The following is a 25584-nucleotide window of genomic DNA, read 5'->3' on the forward strand; positions in this document are numbered from 1 at the left end:
GCGCAAAGGCATCCAAAATTTTTTAAAAATAATTTTTTATTTATTTATTTTTATAAATATTTTGCGAGACGAATCACTATTCGTCGCGCAAAGTGACTTTGTGCGACGATTTGTTTTTCGTTGCGCAAAATTGAGTCGCTTAAGACTTTGAGCGACGATGATTTATATTTGTCGCGCAAAGTCACTTTGCGCGACGAATTTTGTTTCGTCGCGCAAAGTTTGGTCACGCAAGGGGTTTTTTTTAGTAGTGTCAATGGTTATCTCCTACAACCTCCTCAAACAGACCCAGCATTTACCCGATAGTGAACAAAGAACGCGATTGTGAAAGGATGGCTAATCAATTCTCTAATTCCACTTGTTGTGCCAACGAGCCCAATATGAAGATTGAAAAAAGGTAGGAGAGAGAAGGCTCAATAGACCTCTAGGTGTGGAGTTTTATCACAAACGGCATTGGTGCAAATATGAGTAGACCACCTATATTTAAACTGTAGATTATTGTTGTATTCTCCGATGTGAGACTTACACATCATGGCTTGTATTGAGCCACCTACACCAACACCACCCCATCCCCAACCTCTCTCTCTCTCTCTCTCAAATAAAAACAAAAATGCTATCTATGAAATTAAACCACGAAAAACATGACATCTAAACCATAGCCAGATGTTGTCTCTCCAAAACTTATCAAGACACTGATGGAGCAGGTTGTGGAAGGTTGGTTTTGGATGTGATGGTGATGGTGATGGTGGTGACTGCTGGGTTTTTTCCGGAAGAAGAGGAGGAGGGATAGGTAGGTTGAGAATGGTGGGTGGTTAAGATGTTCACAGATTTTTTTTGTTTAATTTTTTTTCTTACTTTCTTACTTTCATTAATTATGAATACTCTGTTTTTAAGGCATTTTAAAATTTAAAATATTTTAGAATACATATATATTTTTATAAAAATTCATATGGCGTTATTTAATTGCATATGCGAGGTCCACATATCTACCACATAAGCAAACTAACGAAATTCTTGACGGAAGCTCACGGTAAGGAGTAATTTTTAGGTGTTCCGAGTACACTACGTGGCTGGTGTACCATCCAATAGACATAGGACATGTAAAATATTTCCAGTGCAGCCAGCTACATGTCATAAAAAAGCAATGCAATAAGTTGGAGAATAATTCCACATGGCCTATGTGTATTGGATGGTACACTAGGCAGGTGGTGTACCTGGAACATATAAAAATTTCTCCGGACTACTTGTGAGCACAAGTGTTAACCTTAACGACCACTAATGACACAAAAAAACATTAGAAAATATGATGGCCAAGGGCCCTCCGATGCCTAAGTCAGTAAAATGGTCTCAAGGAGATGCAAAAAATACTGAAATGATTGAATTTTCTCTCCACGGAAATAGGGTGGCGCATAGGCCGAGAGAGAGAGAGAGAGAGAGAGAGAGAGGTGGCGTGAGCCCCTTGGTGTTGTGTTAGGGTTTTAAGGGTTAGGAAGAAGTTACCTTCTTTGTGTCTCCAATTTAGCTTAAATAGCTCTTTTAAAAGAGAATTATTTATTTCTTTAAATAATTGGAGGGAGAGATCAAGGGAATTTAGTGCAATTAACACCCTTGACCAAATGAGATAATTCTAATCCCATTTTTAACGTGACGTTGCCGGATTGGACATCGAAAATCTGTGTTCCCACAATGACAGAGGAGGGGGAGAGAGTAGTTTTTTGCGAGGTAAAAATAAACTCACCCAATTAATTTTCCTACTGTTACTTTAGGGGCTGATATGTGAGAGAGTTGATTTGATCCACATTCTTAGAGTCCCCAACATCTAATCAAATCCGAATTAGCCTCTCGAATGTTCATCGTACCAGAAAAAAGAAACAAAAAAAGTTCCCATCATATATAGTGGTCGTCTTATTCTCAACCCTTGTTGCCATAATTGACTAATATTTCAGCGAACGGGAATAAACTAGGTATCATAGTCATAAACACAGTACAACGTAGTGATAGACGGTGGAAAGCTGGAACATTCCACACTAAAATCCTACTCAACTTGTTTGGTACATGCACAAGAACTCTACTAGTAGTCCTCTCAGATTCCATGCATGAACATGGATAGAAGAGATGCCTACAGAACAAATTAAAAATTAATAAGAACAAAGGAAAATATTATGGAAATAAATTAAACCAACCACCAATCTGTTACAGGAAAATCATGGATCATAATGTACATGTTTTACATAAAGAGGAAGATCTTTTAATTTCCAGCCCTAAGAATCTAAAAGAAACATGCTAAACAAAGAAAGTTTCAAAAGAAACAAAAAAGACACTTCGAAAAGTAAAGAACCACCTGATGAAAGTATTTTCTTTTTCTTTTTTTCTCTATTTTTTCCCTCACAATTCTTGAATTTTGAAAATAATCCGTCTATCGACAGATTCAAGAAGACCGATGTCATCGATCGACTGATCCTCGGTTCTATCACCATCAACACCACCATCATCAAATGAAATGTTCAAATCCAAAGACACACAAGGGCTTGTTTGCTCTAAAGCAGCAACATCCCTATTGTCTTCTTCGTGAGACCCCTGTGACAACTTTTGCTTAATAGGAGGAGAGCAAGCTCTTGATCTCGAGCTGAAGCTTTCACAGCTCAAAATGATGATAGCATCTCCAAGACCTACTTCTTCACCACTCGAATTCGTTATCCTTCCTCGTTCTATTGCTCTCTTAAACCCCATTTGTGAGCAGTAGTCTGCTTGCTCCACGTCCTCCACTAAAAACACCCTGTGGGGATTAAAAGACACTGCCTCCGCGAATCTTTCGACATAGCTGCAGCTTTGCTCGTCTCTAGATCTTTTGTTCCTGCAATCTTCAGTTGAATCTGCTCGAGTCGATGAGAAACTACTTAGTGCGATGGAAGTGAGGTTGGTTTGGGAGCCGAAAACAAGCCTGGCCAATTCCCTTGCAACTTTCAGTTTAGCTTCCATGTCAATGCCTTGAAAGAACAACCATGTTTCTTCTTTAGTGACATCACTGTAGTTTCCCATCTTGTTCCCTTTTCTTCTCACCGTGCCTGACCTGCATTTCAAGATGGTGCTTGCAATTTCAGGAACTATATCCTTCTGCCATGGGACTTTGGTCTCCAATGCACTGCATAGGGTTTTGAGGTTTTCGGTGTTGAGCTCCTTGAACCTCTGCACATAGTGATCTGTTTCCATGACAATATCACTGGATGAGGCTGAAGTAGGGGTAGAATTGGGATTTGATGAAATTGGTTGTTTGGGACTATTATTCTCTGGAATGTACATTCTCAAACTGGGTTGATCATCAACAGCCTTGTTACAATTAGATCCAGATATCCAGAAATGTTGGTGCCGCCACGAATGATGATGGTGCAAATTAGGGTGTTGTGGTTGTTGTTGCTGCTCATATGAAAAGTTGGAAATGGACGAAGAGGGTGAGAGAGAAGAGAATATTGTGAGGGTTTTTTCAGAAGAATTATTGGAATGTTGTTGGTGCATTGAATTGCAAATAGAGTTCCACTTTTTGCAAAGGTCTGAAACTGGGACAGAGTTCTGGTACCAAAAAAAAAGGAAACAAGATAATTGCAAAGGAAAAAGTTAGTTTTGGAGTACATCTATTAATGCTGGGCCATATATACATAGGTAATTATGAAGTTTATTAGGAGCTGAAAGTGTTGTAATTAGAACCTGATCATTAGTACTGCTTGGCACTTTGTTCTCATTTTTGTACTGTTGGAGCCATGCAGGAAGGCTTGAAGTGGTGGATTCACTGTTGCAGCTGCTGCTGCTTTGTAGGCTTCGGGCTTCGGCTTCAAACTTGGATGAACATTCTGCGCAGCAAGTGAGCTGCTTGCCTCCACCTTCAAGCATTTGCCTGTTGTTTGTTCCAGTTTCAGCTATCTTGCTTGTAGACTCACTTTGTAGGTCACTGTAAATAGATGTAAAGTTGATGATAAGAAAAAACTTTAAATTCACGTGATTTTGAAAGGGAAGTCTGAATAAATGCTGAAGTCATTGTTCACCATATTCCTCATCCAATTAAAAGGAAGAAAAGGAAAAAGTGGGATGGCAACTTAGAGAGGCTCATTAATTTCAAAAAGAAAAAGAAAAGAAAAAACCAAAACTTAGTTAGTAAGTTGTTTGCACATTTTCCTCCAGATAAAAGAGATGTGCCAAAATACAAGACTTTTGAAAAAGAGTAAGCAAAAATTTATCAATTTGTAATTTGCAGTACCTGTCAGTGACAAGACTCAAGCGGAGGCTGCCGGAGGGAATTGTAAGTGGATGAATACCCCAAACAGTCTCCAGTGATGGATGGCCAGATTTGCATCTCATAAAAGTTTGGAAAGTAGCCATCCCCACAAGCCACAGCCTCCCATTCTGATGATCTCCATTCATTCCACAAAGCAAGTTCCCAAGCTCCATGATCATGTGCTCCACAGGACAATAATACCCCCTTCCCTGCTCACTTGAACTACTAGCCCTATATTCACTTGTCCACTTGAGATCTCCCACAAATAAAATAACCCCTTTGGCCACACAGCTCCTCACTGTGCTCTTCAGCTCTCCAAGCTTCTGTTCAACCTCTACTCTAGACTTATGTTCAAAAGAGGACAGGGTAAGGGTTATAAATTTTACCTCTCTCAAAGCCTCAACTACATCACCCTTCTCAACCTTATCCATCACTCCTCTAACCACACCCTCAATACTAGCAAGACACTCTCCCACAACCACAATACTTTTCCTTCTCTTCTTCACTAAATTCTCTATAACACTTGTCACATCCTCACTTCTAACTGGCTTTCCATCTTTGACTCCAATACTCTGACCAATTGACGGAAATTGATGAGGGTTGACTACTAAGAGACTATTGTTTTCCTTGGGCTTGCTACTCACAGAAGGAGTTTGGGAATTACATATTTCCAAAGAGACTGCTTGTTCTACATTGCTTTTCACTTGGGTACTAGAAAACCCAGCTTCTCTCATCACTCTACTAACACTTGGATCATCTAAGATGGAAATTATGAGTTGCTCCAACTCTATTTTCACAGCTAGGAGGGGTTGCTGCTGGTTCTCAATCGAACCGCGCCTTTGGTGAGCTTGAGCACGCTTGAATGCCGCAACCAAGGCGTTGGAGATGGAAGACTGTTGGGGGTGAGAGCCCAACATGGGGCTAGAATTGGAGGCCGGGAGGCGGTTGAGGGCAACATTGAAGCAAAGCTCAAGGGCTTTGCATTGGAGAGGGTGAGAGTGTGATTGAAGGCAAGCGGTTCGCAATAGGCCAGTTGAAGAGGAAAGCATGGTGTGTGCAACATGGAGAGGAGTCACTTGGGCATGGCCACGTTGCCTAGCTAGGGTTACTGCTTGCTTTACTATATTTGCAGCCTCTGTGGTTAGACCTTGTTGAAGTGTGCAACCTCCTGCCCTCATCTTCAACTCTGGTGATCTCCTATTGCTTGCTTTGATTATATAAAAGAAAAAAGGAGTCAAATTAGACGGTGAATTAGTAGATGGAGAACTTGTTGAGATTTTGGGTTCATGGCCTGGTGATCAGTTTTGTGTTGAAAGGGAGAAGTAAGATGGGTTTTGAGAGAGGGGCTAAGAGAATTTAGAACTCAGCTATATGTAGCTAAGATCAATTATATATGGAGTGTAGTAGTAGTGGTAGTATGAGAATTGTTTGTTATCTAGGGATCTAGATGATCATGATGATATAGTCGTGGAGAGAGAGAGAGAGAGAGAGAGAGAGAGAGAGAGAGTTTGGAGAGAGAAACCTACAAAGAGAGAGTGAAGGGCAGAGGGGGGTATGAAATTTATGGGAGGGTGGGGTGGTGCTTTTCTTGTGGGTGAGGTAAAAATTGGGGTCCAAAGTCGATTTTGTAGTGGAAAGTGGAATGCATGTGCTGACAAGCAGTACTCTAATGTTGTGCACCAGCATCAAAGGTAACTCAGCTTTGCCTTCTCTCTTTAATTCTTTCTCACACATCAAATTTCATAAAAGATATGGTATTCATTCGGAAGTGCGTCTCTCTCTTTTGATGCAAAAGGATTTAATTAATTATTAATAATTACTCATATGGTACTAACCTAGAAATAAACACCTCCTTTTCTAGTAATATACAGAAAATCTTTGGTGTATTATAATATTTTCTGCATAATCTAATTACCAAATTGCTGCCAATGGTATACTTTTCTCCCCCCCTTTTTCTCTTTTTGGATATAAAGCTAGCTATATAGTATAACAACTAAATGAATTTTTCATCAAGTAGTTTTTAATTTAGCAGCATTTCTCTTTTCAATGTTGGAATAATATATTCAGTTTTTTGTTAGTGTTATTATTTTTCTAATGCTGGAAGAGATGTTAAATTTGTAATTCCTTTTACGTGAATTCAAAATACCCTATGTGAAACCAATCGGCAATAAAGAATCTAAAATATATATATATATATATACTGTGTTGTGAGAAACTTTCTCCATTAGAAACCCCTCTCCTCGTTGATAGTAACATCACTCTGGTTACTAATCTCCATCTTAAGAAATTGGTGCCGCACGAGGATAAATATATTCAGTAATTAATCCAACATTATTGATATATATATTTAGGAATGATGAGGTCATAGGTTTTTGTACTGTACTGCATAATTTAACCAATGAGAGAGAGAGAGAGAGAGAGAGAGAGAGAGAGAGAGAGAGAATATGTAAGTAAGATGGGATCCGCCAAAACCGAGGCCCTGAAAAGAGAATGGGACTAAATGTCTCCAGGAATCGGGAACTGTGTACGATTTCCTTCCGGACTCAAAGACATGGAATAAAGCTTAAAGCTTTCCCTCCCACCATTTTAGTTAGAAATAATATATTTGTATTATAATGGATATACAACCAAAACCAACAAAGCCAGCCGATGAGATGAGATGAGATGAGATGAGATGAAAGCCTTTAAATTCATGAAGAGTCATATGCATGGGGATTAATAATCCAGACATTCCTTCCTCTCTCCCTCTCCTTTATTACATAAAAGTGAAGCTTTTGGACCTTCTTTAATTCGTTTTTTCCCCCTTTGAAAACACATATAATCACTGTGTAAAGAAAAGCGAAATTATAACTATACCATTTTCTCATCTTTTTTTTATATTTTTATATAACTAGAGTGTACAAATGGAAATCTATTTTAATTATAGAGTGTTTATTTCAAAACTAAGTAATTAGTAATAAATTAATTATAGCTTTTTAAACCAAACAAAATGCAATTGAAGATAAAAACCTAAATTAAAGACGGTGTTCGGATTCAATGGGGCACTTGTAAAAGTTAGCAAACAAGAACCCTACTTGAAAGTTAAAGAAAAAAAAAAGTAAACTATAATTAACAACCAATTAAATTTTTCTTTGGTGACTAAAACCAAATTACAAAATCTCTTTCCTCCTCTTCTTCTTCTTCTTCAGCAGGCTCATCGGTCAATCTGGTTTTTTTTTTTTGTGGGCACTGTGTAAGCTTTTTTGGTGGCCAGATTAGTTGGTCTTATTCCATAGCACAAAACATAGAAAGGAGAGCTAAAACACTACTCACCACCTTAGCTGGGTGTTAAGTTAATAATATAACATACATATAAAAATCAAAACATACATACATAGATCCTTACACAAAAAACGAGAGATCTCCTGGCCCTTTTATTCCTCAATCATCTTCTATACCTTTACTTAAGTTAACAAATCAATGTTTTTTTCTATCCCCCCCCCCCCCCCCCCCCCCCCCCCCCCCCCCCCCCCCCCCCGCAAATACATAAATATATACAATCTTTACTGAGCCTATAATAGCTTCATCAGTTTTATTGTCTCCTTAAAAAGTAGCCTTCTGAAACAAGTTATCTAAGCAAAGGATGAAATAGATAACAATTTAGCAATTAATATTGGAGAAAGATAGTGATTAAAGTAACCATACATGAGATTGTTTCTTATTGGAAGCACAAGAAGAATCGAAAATTCGCATATATTAATTTCTTTTTTCTTTTAGAAAATGAAATTATATCACATATATAGTATACATATGTTATAAAATTGCGAATTAAATGTGCAATGGGGTTTGTATGAAATGGGAGGTAGGACCCAAACAGTGCTTATACAGGTCCAGATAATCCAAAACTCCCCGACTGTTTATTCTAGCTCATTCATTCCCCCAGTCAAAAAGTTTCTTCTATCTTTGTTGGCCTAAAAAGACATAGAAAGCCACCAAATAATTTGAACACAAAGCACTCTGCATTGCTAGAAAAGGAGCGTTTGAATGGGATGAGGAATATCTACGATTACTTAGAAAACACCCTAACCCATTCTTTTCTCTCTCTCTCTCTCTCTCTCTCCCAGACACTGGTACTAACGGTTAACCTGGTTTAAAGAAAAGAAAAGAAAAGCCATGGCCATAACTGTTCTGCTACTTGTTAATGTGTGTATGGACGCCATGAGATTTGTGTCAAAGTGATTTATTAGGGTCGTGTATCTTTTCTCTTCTTTCACCATCAAGTGCTTTGATATGTTATGGGAACACAATGCATTAGAGAGCTGTAATATTTAATTTATTTATTTTCTTGTTCTAGCTCTTCTCTCTCTTGCTTAAAGTAAAGCACTCTCTCATAAAGCCACATTAAAAGTAAAATATGGCATTATCTACTCAAAAGGGCCGCTCTTTTTATGCTTTTAAGCTTCAAATAAGAGCATCTTTGGCCTATACGTGGCCATGTGGGCGAAAGCAATATCCAAGAGAGAGAGAGAGAGAGAGAGAAGAGAGCAGCAAAAAACCATAGATCTAGAGCGAGAGAGAGAGAATGGTAGAAAGAAAATGGTGAATAATAAAAAAATATATATAGAGAGCAATAGGGAGGCCCTGGCCGGCCAGTCGACTTTAAAGGTTAGAAATGAGAAAAAGTTGCTCTAATTTTGACATGACAGCCTTGTTAATGTAAAGGTGATGGGAATTACGTACCACACACTCCTTTTCCCAAAAGTTTTCATTACTTTTATGCTATTGCTATCTAAATTGCTCTAATTAATTATTAACTTATATCTTCTAATATAATCTTTCATTCATTATTTACACTTCAAAAGGCGGCATCATATTATTCAATATTCCCCAATCACCACACTAGATAATATAACTACATGTATATATAATCAACACTCGTGCTTCAATTTGCAGATATTTTTGTACCTGTACGTACTTCAGCTGCAGCTTGTTCATCAGTTTTTTTTTTCTTTTTCTTTTTTTAAATCTGTGAAAGAGCAAGGAAGGAAGGACCGCACTGAAGTGCAGCATTCAAAGAGAAACTAGCTTTTGCTGCACTTGAATTTGCACCAGATAAGTGGTGGCCAGTCGAGTTCTCTGATCATCGAAAGCACGGCTTTTCCTGCATTTGATTTGAACCAAACATACATTTTTGGTTTTTGCTATGCTATACTGGAGCTGTAACCATCTCGACTGTACCAAGCCTTTTATGCATTTCAAGCGTGCAAAGTTAAATTAATTAACCCTTTATTATACGGCGGGTTTATATATTTTCGAGACGAAAATTAATTAACTCATCAAAGGTGTGGAGAATAGAAGCACTTTTAGTCGTTCTAAAAGCACCGTATGCTGAGATTAATCTGAGGTGTTGCTACTAGAAAGAGCATTGAAATTCAATAGAACAAACTCAGTCAATGAGTCTGTATGTCCAATATAAAACATTTCTACCTCAGTATTATTGACAAATAAGAATACGAAGCCCTTAATTGCTAGCGCATTTAGAGATCAGTGGTCTGTTATTATAAACAACTATATATTGTGAACAGCACCCTTAAATGTGACGACAACAAAATTTGGAAGAAAAAAACAGAGGGAAAGCCGAAAACAACTAAATTGAGAATGTTGGCAAGCTAACTTACAACCCCTCAAATAAAAACTTCACTCATCTTGGCTCTCTGTCTCCGATAAATTTCCAAGATAACTATCCTGCAGTAGAGGAGCAAGTATGCTCTCAACAGAGGATCTCTGCTTCCTAATTTCCTCGAGTATTGACAATCGGGCTGCTTCGCAAGCTTTGGCATTTGAGAAACCAAGTGTCCATCTCCCATCAGCCACATGATTGGACATCCCTGATGATTGATGGCCTCTAACTTTAATTTTATGGAGTTTTGGTTCAAACTCTCTTATCTGAAGATGCAACCATGTCGGATGGTCCTCATCTACCTTTGGCTGTTTCAAGTGAGAAACCAAATTAAATTTGTAAAATAATAAGGACCAGAATCAAAGCAATTTTGAGTTCCTTCGGGCCTGTATTATGAACAAGTCTTCAATAAATAATTGGACACTGATCTAGCATCCGCCTAGAACACTGGTCCTAACCATACACAATTCATCAAATATGAGTATCATATTACTAAATCAGATTCATTGGCCAGTTGTGCTACTAAAATAAAAAAATTATGAGTTGATATAGCCAAACTTGGCCAGGCATAGAAGCAAATATATACCAATTGTTTCACTTACATTCAATCCAGCCAATGGTCCAATAGCAAGTACTACTCCTCGTTGACTACGGAAAGGATGCTTCTCTGCAAGCAGCACTTTTCCAGTAGTTTCCCTTGCCTTAGGTATCAGGTAGATATCCCTGATTCCAGCATTGGAAAATGCAATTGTACATGGAATTCCCGATCCTGCAAAATGTTGCAGGTAGTGAAATAATTTAAAAAACAGAGAGAGAGAGCCTGGATAATATTCAACTTTTACAGAAGAATACCCACCTAAAGAAACCTCTGACCCAAAGCTTGCAGATGCAATGTCTGAAGCATGCGTTTTACTAGAATCAGCAATTGCGCTGCTCATATTCAGCAAGAGTTCTTGAAGCAATTCTCCATTGAAAATACATGATTTAAGCTGAAGATGGAGAATGAATACCTACATGCATTCAAAATACATGCGCTCACTATGAAGTCTAAGAAAATAATGCATGATAATTCTAGAGTAACATGCAGAACACAATGTATGACTCATAAGATAGTGTACCCATGACTTTAACAGAGAAGTTAGTACGAGCATAAATGGCAACAGAGGCATGCTTTGACAAGTATCAAATCCAAACACATCAACCCAGTTCACTATTATACACTGAACTCAGTCGAATCTACTACTCTTAATGGATACTGAACTCACTCCATTTTTCTACATGTTCTGCATAATTATGGATACCAAAACTCCCGCAACATAACATTCCATTCTGGCAATTTTCTTTTACTTTTCTTGGGCATTGGGCATTTGGCAAGAGTTGATTTTGACACCACATTCTACGTTGGAAGCTGATACTAAAGCATGCAATAGCTCATAACCTAAAACTAGCAAGGCATGTTAGACCGTTATGGACACCAACACTCCACCAAAGTAACATTCATCTTGGAAAGATTACTACATCAAACTCAGATGTTGGAGATTGAAATTAATTTCAGTGTTAAACAGCTTATAACCGACCAGCAAGGCATCCTCTCTACAACATAAATTTTGAATCTGAACAATCATTGGACAATGAATGAGGATTACCTTCACAGTTTCAACCATCCTTTTCCAAGCAAAGTATGAAGTTGCATCACCTGCAATATGCATATAATATTTAATTCTCTATCAGGTAACCAAATACTTTATGAAGCGTCACCATAGGAAAAATACAATCCTACAAAGAAAAGGCTTAATCAATAAATAAATAAAACCAATTTTATACCGTCAGTAGCTTGTTGGCTATCATCAAGCTCTAGAACAAAAAAAGGATCTTTGCATTGTGATGATTCCTCAAGAGCTGTTTGCAGCACCAAAATAGATTAACTGAATATTGAATAAATCATGGATTTTCCTTTCCAGGGAGAAGCTGGTGCCAATATAAGAATATAAAATACTTATTGACACATCCTAACAACAAAAACTTTTAGGAATAGTGATAAAGCACCTAAACTTCACATGATATTACTTGAGTTTAAATCCGGCAATTTCAACCTCTGAATTTGTATGATTTCCACATGTTGGGCTCTCCAATTGTGGGAGAACCCATACATGAGAGAGATTGGTTAAGAGTATAAACTGAATTTTGGCTTACCACAAAAACTTATTGTGGAATAAGAGCATGGGATCTTGAGTTCTAATCCTTGCGATTGCAACCTCATAATTTCTATCAAAATCCCTTTGACCCACGCATTAGGAGGGGTGAGATGTTAAAATATAAAGTAATGTTAGTCTACATCCTAAAAGTTTAACCTGTTTTAATTTTCTGGTTACAATCTAAGGGAATCAAACCCTTGACCTAGTCTAATCCTAACCCATTTCCCCCATCCACCTTCTTGGGCTAACCCTAAGGACTTTGACACCTTAACTTTTTGGAAACAATGATATTAAGCTACCACCATACCTAAAAGAAACCATAGAGCATATACTAACTACCTCTAAAAGTGCATACTCAATGCATAAACATAACATGAACCAACTGAGCCTCCAGCCACCCCCTGGCGGACAAAAAAAAATGTACCTTCTTTACAATTTGGCCATTCATTTCTTAACACCTCAGGGATATGATCAAACCAGCATCCATCAAGTTCTTTCTGAAGGCATTCACGGGATTGCTGATATGAGGTCTGTCCACAAAAACTAGAAAATATAAAACTTTAGAAAGTATGAGACAGTTATACAATGTATCACACAAAAGATCATATGGAAAAATAAACGTGCACTTCAGAGCTGGCTTGTTACTCTTGCCTCAGAAATGTCAGATAGTGTGCTTCAAACTCTTTAGCAACACAAAGATAGTTTTCGTCATGATATGTCTTCTAACTGTTCCTACAGCAATTATGAATGTTTGACCAAAAGACTTATTTAGCCATAACCCAATCTTCACCATCTACCACACTTTCTACTTCAAAACCTACATAAAAAATCCCTCCATACAGTGTGGTCTACCAAAGCTACGCCCTGGGAGGGGTGATGTATTACTAGTCCTTCTCGAGGATTTTCACAAATATCCATCATTATTCTCCTCTGGCTGGAGAAATCTCAACCTCAAGTTTTGTAATGTTGAAGTATTAGCAACTTTAGACTTGGAGCTTCAACAAATTGCTCCTTGAGAAAATAAAATATGGACAAAGTAAACTTCCTAAAAAGATACAAGTGTTCTTCCATCCATCACTACAATCATTGATGGAAGCTGAAAAGAAGAACCGAAAGTTCTAATAGAACACACACCATTAATGGTTTTCAGTCTTACCAAGAAGAAACGGAAGACTATGAAGGTAGGGAGAATTTGGGAAAATCATAACCAAACAAGAATGATTATCCATTTCTTTCTGGTATGCATTTCTGATGCCAGTTCACTTTGATAATGTAATTCAATAAGAGATGCACATATAGAATAAATTCTACCAAATCAGTTAAATCCTTACATTGAATAGCTCGAAATTATGACCACCAAGCCCTTTTCCTTGTAAAATCAATAGCTTCCGCAAGAACCACCCTGTATGCCATTGTATTAGTATAGAGAAAGGTGGTTGACTTGCTAAAACCTTCAATAATGCATTTAAAATCTGTAAAATGAAAATTCAGTTCATCACGACACTGAAAGCCAAACTGAATTAGGATGCATAGGGTCAAATTTTAAACAATAAAATTTTATGACCAAAATGACTGATAGATGGAGATATGTTATTTGTGCAAACAACAGGTGGAAAAGAATTCTCAAAGAGTCCCTATACCTGATCCATGTATTTCACTAGAAGATTTCCAATATTTCCATCCACTGCCTGTGAAAATATAAAATGAAAATTTGTAAATACATTTACAAACTCAAGACGGTGGAAGAAAGTATCATGAATCTTCAAAAATCCATATACAAGACTAGAAAACCCAGAACATTCAAAAGATTCCAAGTGATATATAAATTAAATATGAGAGATGGTTGTAAAATAAGAGGCGTAGCCTCAAGGCACAGATAAACATAAATGTTGTGTAGTTTTCTACTTGAATAAAATATTTTTCATGTAACCTCAAGAAAGGAAAGGATGAAATATTACTCTCTTCATAATGTTATTAGTATTCAAAACACTATTATATTATCTACCATAAATTGATCTCCAGAGAGAAAAATACCTAAGGATACAAAAAAAGCTAACAGCAATGAAATCACCATATATGCATCATAATATTAATGGTAATAAATTCAATGGCTAATTATTTTACAACCACCTGATATAATCGCACAAACAACTGAAGCACGGTTAAGAACCAAAAAAAAATCATAAAGGTAATATGGTAACTAGTTTTTATTAGTAAAAACTACTCACTTATTACCAGCTGCACAGATGATTTGATAGTTAGGAAACCCTTGACAGAAAATATAAGTTCGTATATAAAAAAAAATTGAAGTTTAATACTCACAATCATATTTTGCATTCCATTTAAGCCAATCATTTGAGCTAGTAAAGGATGAAGATCTGCATTAATGCAAAGACAAATCAAAGATATGAATGAACAACACCGGGACATAGAAAATACTCATTTTTTTTTAAAAGGCTATATAGACTGTTGCATTGAAGTTATATCTCAAACCTATACAACAGCCCACTCTAAGTTAGTACCTTTTGCTTCTGCTAAAATAAATAATAAGAATAGTGATGCTAGTGATAGACTAGGATTGTCAGAGAAAACATGAGCTAGTATTCCACTCCTGCACCAAGAAAAAAATTCATAATAAGTTAGAATGCCTGTAGTTCATAATTCTCATCATTTTATAATAAAAACATTAATTAACCTGTAAAAGTAGTTTATTTAGAAGTGAATAGATCCTAATCACTTTACTTTCCTAACAGTAAGATACAGTTGCATGAGCGGAAAACAATAAACACACCAAAACTAAAATTTAAGAAAGAAACTAAGCTCTCTTTCTCTCCTTTTTTTTCTTTCTTTTTTTCTTTTGAGAGAGTTATAAGAATGAAATGAAATGGAGAAACATAACAACCTTTTATTAGAGACAGTATCTCTAGGGAGGCTACTGTTTTCTGCTCTTTCAGTCTCAGGACTATACGATACTACTTTTCCCATTTCACTCAATATAGATTTAGCATGACTAATGCTCTCAGTTGAGTCCCTTTCAATAGCATCTCTCACACTTGATGTCATATAAGGATATAAAATAACTCCAGCGACAGAGTTGAACATGCCTTTTCCACCAATAACTTGAAGAAGACGAGAAACAGTATAGAAAGACGTGACTGCAGATAGATTTGAGCCCTGGAGATTACATAAAATGCGGAATCAATACAGCATATAGGAAAAGTATATCATCATGAATTCGATCTACAACTAATGCACCTAACATGATTGAGTTGGCACTGGCTCGATCATTTTTCTTCATCATGTTTTTACTATTTTTTGTATGTTAAGTGGTTTCTACCTTTCTGTTTTTTATTATCTGTTGATCATTATACAATCATATATAACTATATTCTTTTTAATCAAACCCAGAGCTGAATGGGATTAATCTACGTAATTCTAAATATAATTGGACTACAGATAAAATCTTTAAAATTGGATACAAATTTAAATGATCATCTTTAGGTAAGGTAACAAAACATTAATCTGGCAAAAACCAGAATGGGATCAGATCTTTGATCCAACCCATTGGCAGTTGTGAGCAAGCTGTGGAACTTACTGTACTTCAACAGATGATAAAAATTAATCCAATCAATAACATCAAAGTCTTAAAAAGAAAAAAGAAATATATGATTGTATAATGATCAACAGATTCAATCTTAAAAAGACTAATGCACCATACAGCTAGACGTCATAAATAAAATTCCTTTTTCAAATTTTGTGCTCTTCCACCAGATCCAGTTTAGCTAAGAGTTTCAAAGTGGAAGTTTCTATTATATGAGTTATCATATAATGTACCACTTAAAAATTAAGGCACCAATGAAAACCTCATATATAATATCAGATATTATATTATATAGTACTAATACATATTTACATATAAAACATAAAAATTCAGGTTTTTGGTAATAATCAGTCAGTAATCAGTAAATGTGATTTCCAGTTTTGATTTGTTACAAGTGGTTGCCAAAACCTAGAAATAGTCAGTTGAAGATCAATTGATCTAGTAAAAACCAAACCAAAACACAGCCCCATACCAATCATGCATTATGAAAATCAACCAACCATATTGGATTGCTCCTATAAGATAAACCACACCATCCAAATTTAATGTGCACTTACTCAATTCTAAATTTTCCAAAAGGAAATATCTACCAACAAAAAGTATTATTCTTTCTCATGAAGTAGATAAGAATAAAAATGAAGCAGATAAGAGAAAGAACATCTCACATTGCTCTGCCCTAACTGCAGTAATGGGAGTAATATGGGAAAGATTAATATTCTGAGAAGATTTTCAATGACTACTGTACTCAAACAAGACTGGCCAACTCCAAGCATGTCGTTGAAGTAATACAGATCATCGACAATCTTATCAGTTTCCAAAAGTAGTTCTTTTCTCTTTTGATTTGTACGCATCCTGCATCAATACTTAATAGTTCAGCCTTAATTTGCATACCACTACCAGAATCTTTTTAAAACAAATTGAAAGATACATACTCTGTAGCATGGACAAGAGCATCTAGATGAAAAAATTGATTGCTTAAGCTTGAAACCAAGTCTGAAAAATACTTCGAGACCGGAGGAGTTGTTATATATTGATAAACCATATCATCACTAACTGCAGAACCAAAAACAAAAAACTGTACTATATTACCAAAAATGTAATTGCAACCCAAAATTTGCTACATCTCTTCTATTAGCAGCTTCAAAAAATAGTAATAACTAATAACATGTTACCATTATATATACTGAGAGTTAGTGCACGGATAGCTGTCTGAATCATCTTTTCCCCATGGTGGGCAAATTTGAGAGCCTCATCATACAGGGGAAACGAGACTACAGAATCCTGCAATTGAAGGGATACAGAGAAATAAAAATTTATTAGGGGCCATGTTGATCAGCCATGTACATTTAATAAAATTCCCATGCTTTCCCAGTGCCATAAACAGTACTGCAACGCAAAAGTTGTGAGCATCCTTTAGTTATTGAAAAAAGATTGAAATAGTGGCTGTCTTTTCGTGCAACTCATTAATGCTTCTTCCCCTTTTCGAAAGAACTTAAATTTTTTTATTTTTTTATTTTTTGTTTTGTTTAAAACTACTCAAGCCTAGATGATGAAAAGAACGCAAAACATGCCTCCAACAGATGAATGGCTTTAAAGGTCTCCACACAAGACAATGAGAAATGATAACAATGATTGGACCAAGCCTTGATGGCCCTGCTTGAAATCCCTTGGAGAATAAAAACAGGAGAACATGGAACACATGAAATACCAAACACTTACAGTTATCCCTTCTTAAATAGTAGGATCGCATTTAAAGTGTACTTTTAAATAACCTTTTTACATTTATCACCATTGATATGCAGGTTACTATTACGACTGAAAACGCATAAATCATGAATGGTGAGTAAAACTTACGCAATGAGCTTTAACTTACCCCATAGACCTTCAGAAGAAGGCAAACTGTGTCTTTGTTTAATTTATTGCTCACTGCTCTGATAAGAGAGAGACAGAGGGATCAGAAAAGTATAAACTTGACAAGTAATGAAAAAATCAAGCTAAAACTGCATCAAGGATAAAAACTCAAACCAGTTCAATTATTTTAGCAAATAACAGTTAAAGATGTTAGGTCTTATATGTATGTGTGTGTGTGGGTATAAAGAGAGACAGACAGACAGGGAGAGAGAGAGAGAAAGAGACCTCAAAAAAGATACATAATATAAGGCTATATCTCCTCCAAATTCAAACTTATGTCCTATAATGTTGTTGATATAGTCATTGCTAAAACAATAGTCTGCATCAGAAACCATCAAAACGTCACCAATAAGTACAAGCAATAAGAATAACCAAATGACATAAGGTAAAAAAAAAGACAAATAACTGATTTTCCAACATGATTGCAGATACCAAAATCTTCTGTAACTAAACATTGAAGGAGTAATGCATTTAGCATCTTACAAATTGAATGGTCACTGTTCATGTTTTGAATCATTATACTTAGATACTGAAGCAACGGTGCCTCAATTCTTGAATTTTTACTGATCTTTAGCACACGAACAAATTCTGCTAAAACTTGGTACTCCATAAAATATCTGCACATAAGTTATAAATAACAATTAGAATACCAACAAGAAAATGGAGAGCATACCCATAGAGAAGGTTTACCATGAAAAACAGTTCATACTCGAAAATCAGTGGGTCTTGTCTATCACCATAGGTAACTAGCTCCACTATGGACTGTAGTAAATCAATGACTAATTCCTGGTAGAGAGTTGGAGGGGGGGAGAGAGAGAGACATATTAATTAAAGTAAAAATATAATATAATAAAAGGTTGCTGGTTTACAAAATCAAATTAAAAGAAATTATAGAAAAGTCAAACAAATTACCCTGTTATGCCAGTCCACAACTTTGATCTGCCGCAGTTCATTGATTACGTATCTATATCCATAACAAGATTTTTTTTTTAAAGTATTACTAATAAATGATGATGATGATGATGCCAATCAAAGGAAATTGTGTGTGCATGCTTTGCATAAGACTTCTCTACCCTCTCGTTCCCTCTCGTATACATCTCTACTTGTTCTTCCTTTTTCTTCCAAAAGTACAAGCAACTCCATACTGCTTGGTTAATGCACAACAAACCTACCAATGATACACTATCCTCCTATGAAAAAAAATTCATTCTACGGTTCGGTCCAATATAGACATTTCCACTTTATTTCCAAAAATCAGGTTTCGAAATCGGTAAGTGGACGAGCAACTAAAATTCAACTACCACCCTTTATACCCTCAAATGTAAATTAAATTACACTTTCAGAATAGCTCCATTTGCCCGCCATGTTGTTCAGGTCCTCCATTCCCCAGCCCAACAAGCCATTCGCTCAGCACATTTAGGGAAATTGAGGGAAAAACACCATGGAGAATTAATTCAGTGAGCATTGTTCAACTGAAAGAGGCCAAATTAGACCATTTCTGTTGCATTTGCTCAATTTTACTTACAATTGCTTAGTTTAAAAGGAGAACTGGTATAAAAATTCATGTAAAACCCTAACTGATGAGAAATGGAGAGGAAGGAGGAAGCTTACTTGAAGTACTGGAGAGAGAAGCGGTCGATGGAGCGCCACAGAGAGCGCCACATGGCGGTGATGGTGATGGCGTTGAGCGAACAGAAGCGGAGGTAGAAGACTAACTCGAAGAGCGTTCGTTGTGCCTTGTGTCTTTTGGTACGAATTGAAGGAAGGAAGGAAGGAAGGAGAAGGCGTTTTTTTCTGGTTGCTTTGGCTGTTTGGTGGATTGGCGGATTGATTTTTGTGCCAACTACCTGTCAACGTTCCTTCCTGGAAAGTCTACAACTGTAAGCTAAAAAGAGTATACGTGTCCTCAACGCAACGCACCGAGGAGTTTATTATGTCTACTCACTACGAATTGATTCAAATATAATTTGTATCCGGTGAAATATTCAAAATAACATTAAGAATTAAAATTATTAATTAAATAAAGATAATATGATAAATTCATACTTTTTTATTTTAGAAAATTTTAAAATTAAAAGAAAAATTAGATAATGAATTCTCTTTTTATGGAACACAACTACCCATTATCTTTTTTAATTCTAAAATAATTTTTTTTTTTTTTAAACATCTTACAGCGTGAAAGTACGTGTAAAGAGGCTAATAAGTTATTAAATGATTTGATAATACCACGTGGATGCTCTCTATGAATAAAGAATAAAATTTTTACTAAAATAGTTTTGTCAAAGTCCCATTTTGGTTCTCCAACTTTTTTTTTTTTTTTGGTCAAATTAACAAATAAAATTGTCAATCTAGGAACTAATCTCCTCTCAAACAATCAACCAAGCACTACAACAAACATTTTCCTCCATAAGCCGTTACTTTATGTGTAAGACCCGTGTCTTGGGAAAACAAGAACGGTGAGCAATCCCAAATCGCTCGGGAAGGGAAAGGTGAAGTGCTTAAATGTGTGGGCTAGGGGTGGGCACGGTATGAGATGACACGGGATGGAGGTCATCCCGGTGTCAATCCCGAATAGAGGAATCGGTATGGGATGACACGAGATGGGAGTTTTTGAAAACACGTTCAAATCATACCGGACCCAAACGGGATCGGTATGATTCGGTATCAATGTTGATACCGTAAAAAATCTGCACATTTTCAAGTTCAATCAAATCTGAAAATCAAATGGCTGTTACAAGAGTTCAATCAAATCTACAAATTTTCAAATCTCATATAAGCTTTTACAAGAGTTCAATCAAATCTGCAAATTTTCAAGTTCAATCAAATCTCATATAAGCTTTTACGAGAGTTCAATCAAATCTGAAAATCAAATCTAATAACAAACAAAACAATCAATCAAGAGTTCAAGTTCAAGACATGTCAACAATCAAATTACAAAGCAAGAAATGGAAATCTCTCACATAGACTTTTACAAAACAAATCAAGTCAAATTAAGTACAAACTTCAAAGCAAGAAATGGAAATATTAAATGGCATGTCCCTTTCCCTTTGGATCTACACCAAATGTGTGTGTACTAGTGGCAGCAAATGTGTTTGTACTGGTGGCAGCAGCTTCAGTACTTGCATATTCTGCAAAAAACAAATCCACACATGTTCAACACTCTCAAATTAAAAATAAATGCAACATTATAAACTTTATAAAGTAATAATTAATAAACATAGTAAACATACCTAATTCAACACTCTCATAAAACTCATATTCTTCAGGAGTAGGTTCATCTTCTAAATTTGTGCAAATGTCATCTCCCTTCAACCAATTTTGCATACATATCAATGCCTCCACTGATCTAGGAGTTAATGAACTCCTAAATGCATCAATTACTCTTCCCCCAGTGCTAAAACAACTCTCAGATGCCACTGTTGATACTTGAATGGCAAGAATATCCTTTGCAATAGCTGCCAACACAGGGTACTTAGGACCATTGAGCTTCCACCACAACAAGATGTCAAAAAAGACCTCTTTGGTTGTTAATTCCAAAGGATCATGCAAGTAGGTATCCACTTCATGTGCAACCACAGCCTCTTCACTCTCTTCCACCACCTTTATCCAATCATCCATTATATCATCAACATCTTCTGAACTTGCATTCACTGTCTGTGCAGCAGAATTCACATTTCCACCTCTCATGTGAATTCCACCATCCAATCTAGGTGCATATTCTTCATACATAGACATCAACACCTCCTTTATCGTTGTGGTTTTTTTTTCCACTTCTGCATCATCAAACTTCTCCTTCTTAAACAGATGTGTCACATGCCTAAGCTTGAATCTAGGGTCCAAAACAATAGCAACAACCAACAGCACATTCATATCTTCAAATTTGACAAAGTACTTGTTATATTTTTCTCTCATTTTGCTTGCCATATCAATCAACACTTTTTCTGCTTCTGAACCAGTGGCCATCTCAGGTAACACAAACAATTTATCAATCTCTTTTTCTATTGCTAAAATAGAATGAAAAGCTTTGTTGACAGTGGGGTGCAAAGATGCACTCACCTTCAGTGTGACCTCATAAAAAACCCTCAAGAACTTCACAAAAACAGTAGCATTCTCCCAATCATCTTCACTTGGTGGTCCAGCCCTAATATGCTTAGTATTGCTCACAATCACACCATCCTCATCAACTTCATGTTCTGGTTCCTTGAAGTAAGCCAAGAAAGGGTTGTCCTCATCCTCCCCCATTCTTACAAAAGCCTTTTTATATTTTAAGGCTGAATCCAACATTATAAATGTCGAATTCCACCTTGTGGGGACATCCATGCAAACCATACCATTGAGGGAGAGTCCCTCTGCTTCCACACATGTTTTAAAAAACTCCAATCTTTGAGGAGAAGACCTAACATACCTAACTGCATTTCTAATGGCCAAAATAGACTTAGAAAGCCTCTTCAAACCACTAACTACAATTAAGTTTGTGATATGAGCAAGACATCTCACATGTAGGTACTTCCCTTGCAAAACAGGTTCTGCTTTCGCCCTTCTATTCAACTTTGACCTAACCCAATTTATAGCAACTTTATTAGCAGATGCATTATCCACAGTTATAGCCAAAACCTTTTCTATCCCCCACTCAAGTAAACAATTTTCAATGAGCTTCCCTATTGTTGAACCTTGGTGATTTGAAATCACACAAAAGTTCAAAACCCTCTTGTGCATTTTCCACTCAGAATCAATGAAATGGGCAGTTAACACCATATAATTACAGTTTTGGACACTAGTCCAAGTATCAGTAGTGAGGCAAACCCTAGTTTCCCTCAAATCTTTCTTCAACTTCAACCTCTGCTCATCATACATTTTCAGAAATTGTCTTACAATTGTTCTCCTGCTAGGAACATTGAACAAAGGGCAAGCAACACTGCAAAATTTCCTAAAGCCCTTCTTCTCTACAAAACTGAATGGAAGCTCATCTATAATAATCATCTCAGCACAAGCTTCCAAAACATCAGTCTGCACAAACCCCCTGGCTACAAGCTTGTTACCTTGACTCTTATCACCACTAATTATCTTTTGGGTTTTGTCAACATTTGCAGGGTAATATCTGCAATACTTTCTAATGTGGTTAAGCATTCCACTTGTCCCATTTTTCCCACTATCCACAGCATAATCTCCTAAAGGACCTTTAGGACAATAGACACATTTTGCTCTCTTATGAACCACTTCAACTTCTATAATCTTCCCTGTTGCATCTTTCTTTTTTTCATGTTTCTTGTCCTCATATGTAATAAAATGATCCCAAACCCAACTACGTTTAACACCTCTAGGTTTAGTTTCTGAGTTGATTTCACTTACTGAGTCATCATCATCATCTTCAGTTTGAGTTTGAGGTGGCACTGGTAGTACTTCTCCTTCTGCAAATTGGGTTGGATATGGTGCATATTGTGTTGGTGGTGGTGCTATCTCAAATGATGGTGAGGTTCCTGTTGAAGAAGCAATATATCCAGACTGAATGCAGAGAACAGAAGTATCAGATGGATATTATTAATAAATTCATAGTTACAAGCTTAGCAAAAGCAGTAATAATAGTAAAAACAAGTTTCGGGGCCTCTTACCATTCCAAATTCCTAATTGGGGCTTCGGGCTACGTTGGAGAGCTGCAGATGCAAGCATAATATACCTGCAAAGCTGCATCAAATAACAGTCACAAAAAAACAGAAGTATCAGATATGTTCTGTTATGTGACTGTCACAAAAAAAACTGTCTATTTAATATTTTAGGAGATCAAACATATTAATTTGAACACGAAGTATCAGATATGCACATGGTTTCTGTACATTAATATCAGATGTGTTTGAAGTATCAGAAACCATGTACAGAAACATATTAATGTTTAAAAAAAAAAAAAGAGGTATCATATATGTTTGAAGTATCAGATATGGGTTTGGGGTGATGAATTAGGAGGTGGGTTATTATAGAAAAGGGAAACGGAGTGGCCCAACTTACAAGTGTTGTATTACTTGTTTAAGAAAAAGAAGATAATAATGTAAAAGGGACAGGTAGTTGTGCCTGAAATCTGAGCAGAGCACAGCAAGTGTTTTTGGCAAATGCTACGGAATTGTGTGTTGAATTGAAATGGTGTGTTCTTCTTGGACAATGGACACTGACAATGGAGATGGTCTTGAATCTATTTAATATTTTTCTTTAAGAACAATCCCACTCAACTTCTTTAAGAACAGAACAGAAGTATCAGATTCAGATATATATATATATATACATAAACTGACCGTAGCCTAGCCCACTGCCCATATGCATGTCAATAATTCATGTCTTCCCAAAATCAAAACCAATCCATCCTAAATAATAAGAGAATTTATACCATATGGAATTAATAGATTCATGTCTTCCCAAAATCAAAACAATTTCTCAAATTTGAAAACAAATAATTTCAAACCAAAACAAGTTTCCATATATTATGAATACCTGAGAATCTGAGATCGGACTGAAATTGGTAGCAGAGGGTAACGGGCTTGAAGAAGAAGATCCCACAGAAATTCGGAGAAGCACGTTTGATGTCAAACAGAGAGAGATGGTTATTAGGGTTCCACTTCGACACAGAAAGAGAGAGAGAGAGAGAGAGAGAGAGAGAGAGAGAGAGAGAGAGAGGAGGAGGAGGAGAAGAAGAGGAGATTGAGATTTGAGATGGATTCGATCGATGGTGGAGGGAAGGGAAGGAGAGAGGAAAAAAGCTTCTGATCTGAAAAATCTTTCGTTCGTTCGTGTGAGAGAGAGAGATATCTGAAAAATCCTTTGTTCCTTCGTGTGAGAGAGAGATGTGAGAGATATATTAAATCTGAAATTTTGGAAATAATATTTTAATATTTATTATTTAATATTAATTAGTTACTGTTCGGTACGGTATGGCACCAAACGGGATCACAAATCTGATACCGGTGTCGTGCCAAACAGTAACGGGATGACACGGTTTCATCCCGTTTAAGCATCAACACCAAACGGTTTGGCACGAGTTTGACACGGAATGGCACGAGTTTGACACGGAATGGCACGGTTTCGGGACGGTATCGGTATTCCGGTTTTGATGCCCACCCCTAGTGTGGGCACTTCTCTTCCTAGCATGAGGCCTTTTGAGAGCTCACTAGCTTCGGAGTCATGGGAACTCCGAAGTTAAGCGAGTTGGGGGCTTGAGCAATCCCAGGATGGGTGACCAACTGGGAAGTTGTTGTGAGCTCCCAGAAACAAAACCGTGAGGGCAGAGAGGGGGGCCCAAAGCGGACAATATCATGCTACGGCGGAGCCTGTCTCATGTCTTGGGAAAACAAGAACGGTGAGCAATCCCACATCGCTCGGGGAGGGAAAGGTGAAGTGCTTAAATGTGTGGGCACTTCTCTTCCTAGCATGAGGCCTTTTGGGAGCTCACTGGCTTCGGAGTCATGGGAACTCCGAAGTTAAGCGAGTTGGGGGTTAGAGCAATCCAAGGATGGGTGACCCACTGGGAAGTTGCTCGTGAGCTCCCAGAAACAAAACCGTGAGGGCCAGAGATGGGAGGCCCAAAGCGGACAATATCGTGCTAGAGGAGTCGGGTGGTGACAAATGGTATCAGAGCCACTCTGCCGTGGGGTGCGAGTGTGCCGACGAGGACGTCGGGCCCTTAAGGGGGGTGGATTGTAAGATCCCACATCGACCAACGGAGAGGGGGTGATGTGACTTATATGTACACACCCGCATCCATCTAGCACGAGGCCTTTTAGGAGCTCACTAGCTTCGGAGTCGTAGGAACTCTGAAGTTAAGCAAGTTGGGGGCCAGAGCAATCCCAAGATGGGTGACCCACTGGGAAGTTGGTAGTGAGCTCCCAGAAACAAAACCGTGAGGGCCAGAGAGGGGGGCCCAAAGCGGACAATATCGTGCTACAGCGAAGCCGATCCGGGATGTGACACTATG

At 37.1% G+C, this 25584-nt stretch overlaps 3 protein-coding genes across 6 annotated transcripts; all 3 read right to left on the reverse strand.

The window, feature by feature from the left end:
• Window positions 1-2155: 2155 nt before the first annotated feature.
• Window positions 2156-5741, reverse strand: LOC110759182 (Double Clp-N motif-containing P-loop nucleoside triphosphate hydrolases superfamily protein). The gene is made up of 3 exons (XM_021961217.2): window positions 4247-5741; window positions 3700-3940; window positions 2156-3564 (listed from the first exon to the last, which is right to left on the reverse strand). The coding sequence occupies exons 1-3, from the start codon at window positions 5440-5442 to the stop codon at window positions 2383-2385; spliced, it is 2619 nt and encodes an 872-aa protein (XP_021816909.2). The 5' UTR covers window positions 5443-5741; the 3' UTR covers window positions 2156-2382.
• Window positions 5742-9779: 4038 nt separating this feature from the next.
• On the reverse strand, window positions 9780-19470 carry LOC110759147 (protein TRANSPARENT TESTA 9-like). Of its 4 annotated transcripts, XM_021961182.2 has the most exons (20): window positions 19242-19470; window positions 18543-18594; window positions 18340-18416; window positions 18114-18247; window positions 17856-17949; window positions 17593-17650; window positions 16892-17000; window positions 16652-16772; window positions 16385-16571; window positions 15021-15292; window positions 14641-14729; window positions 14441-14496; window positions 13759-13806; window positions 13450-13590; window positions 12543-12648; window positions 11748-11822; window positions 11570-11619; window positions 10780-10933; window positions 10526-10692; window positions 9780-10231 (listed from the first exon to the last, which is right to left on the reverse strand). In XM_021961182.2, the coding sequence occupies exons 1-20, from the start codon at window positions 19292-19294 to the stop codon at window positions 9941-9943; spliced, it is 2334 nt and encodes a 777-aa protein (XP_021816874.1). In that variant the 5' UTR covers window positions 19295-19470; the 3' UTR covers window positions 9780-9940. The 4 variants fall into 4 exon arrangements, with proteins under 4 accessions (XP_021816874.1, XP_021816876.1, XP_021816875.1 ...); XM_021961184.2 differs by lacking the exon at window positions 18543-18594 and having other exon boundaries at window positions 18321-18416; XM_021961183.2 differs by lacking the exon at window positions 11748-11822.
• Window positions 19471-20642: 1172 nt separating this feature from the next.
• On the reverse strand, window positions 20643-23497 carry LOC148293286 (zinc finger BED domain-containing protein RICESLEEPER 2-like). The gene is made up of 4 exons (XM_088244660.1): window positions 23462-23497; window positions 23240-23312; window positions 20861-23107; window positions 20643-20758 (listed from the first exon to the last, which is right to left on the reverse strand). Exons 1-4 carry the CDS (start codon window positions 23495-23497, stop codon window positions 20655-20657), a joined length of 2460 nt encoding a protein of 819 aa, XP_088100786.1. The 3' UTR covers window positions 20643-20654.
• Between the last annotated feature and the right edge of the window lie 2087 nt (window positions 23498-25584).

The sequence above is a fragment of the Prunus avium genome, chromosome 7 (assembly GCF_965620075.1).
Source record: "Prunus avium chromosome 7, drPruAviu1.hap1.1, whole genome shotgun sequence".
Taxonomy (NCBI): Eukaryota; Viridiplantae; Streptophyta; class Magnoliopsida; order Rosales; family Rosaceae; genus Prunus; species Prunus avium.

What these genes read in the sequence shown, in the direction of transcription:
- LOC110759182 (XM_021961217.2), bottom strand. Translation starts at nt 5,442, where the DNA reads ATGAGGGCAGGAGGTTGCACACTTCAACAAGGTCTAACCACAGAGGCT. An exon ending in TTGAGTCTTGTCACTGACAG is followed by an intron (nt 3,941 to 4,246) that starts GTACTGCAAATT and finishes ATCTATTTACAG; the next exon opens with TGACCTACAAAGTGAGTCTA. An exon ending in CAAGCAGTACTAATGATCAG is followed by an intron (nt 3,565 to 3,699) that starts GTTCTAATTACA and finishes TTTTGGTACCAG; the next exon opens with AACTCTGTCCCAGTTTCAGA.
- LOC110759147 (XM_021961182.2), bottom strand. Translation starts at nt 19,294, where the DNA reads ATGTGGCGCTCTCTGTGGCGCTCCATCGACCGCTTCTCTCTCCAGTAC. An exon ending in GCTCTTGTCCATGCTACAGA is followed by an intron (nt 16,572 to 16,651) that starts GTATGTATCTTT and finishes GTATTGATGCAG; the next exon opens with GATGCGTACAAATCAAAAGA. An exon ending in TAGCCAACAAGCTACTGACG is followed by an intron (nt 11,620 to 11,747) that starts GTATAAAATTGG and finishes TGCATATTGCAG; the next exon opens with GTGATGCAACTTCATACTTT.
- LOC148293286 (XM_088244660.1), bottom strand. Translation starts at nt 23,497, where the DNA reads ATGGTTTCTGATACTTCAAACACATCTGATATTAAT. An exon ending in CAAACACATCTGATATTAAT is followed by an intron (nt 23,313 to 23,461) that starts GTACAGAAACCA and finishes TATTTGATGCAG; the next exon opens with CTTTGCAGGTATATTATGCT. An exon ending in CCAATTAGGAATTTGGAATG is followed by an intron (nt 23,108 to 23,239) that starts GTAAGAGGCCCC and finishes CTTCTTCAACAG; the next exon opens with GAACCTCACCATCATTTGAG.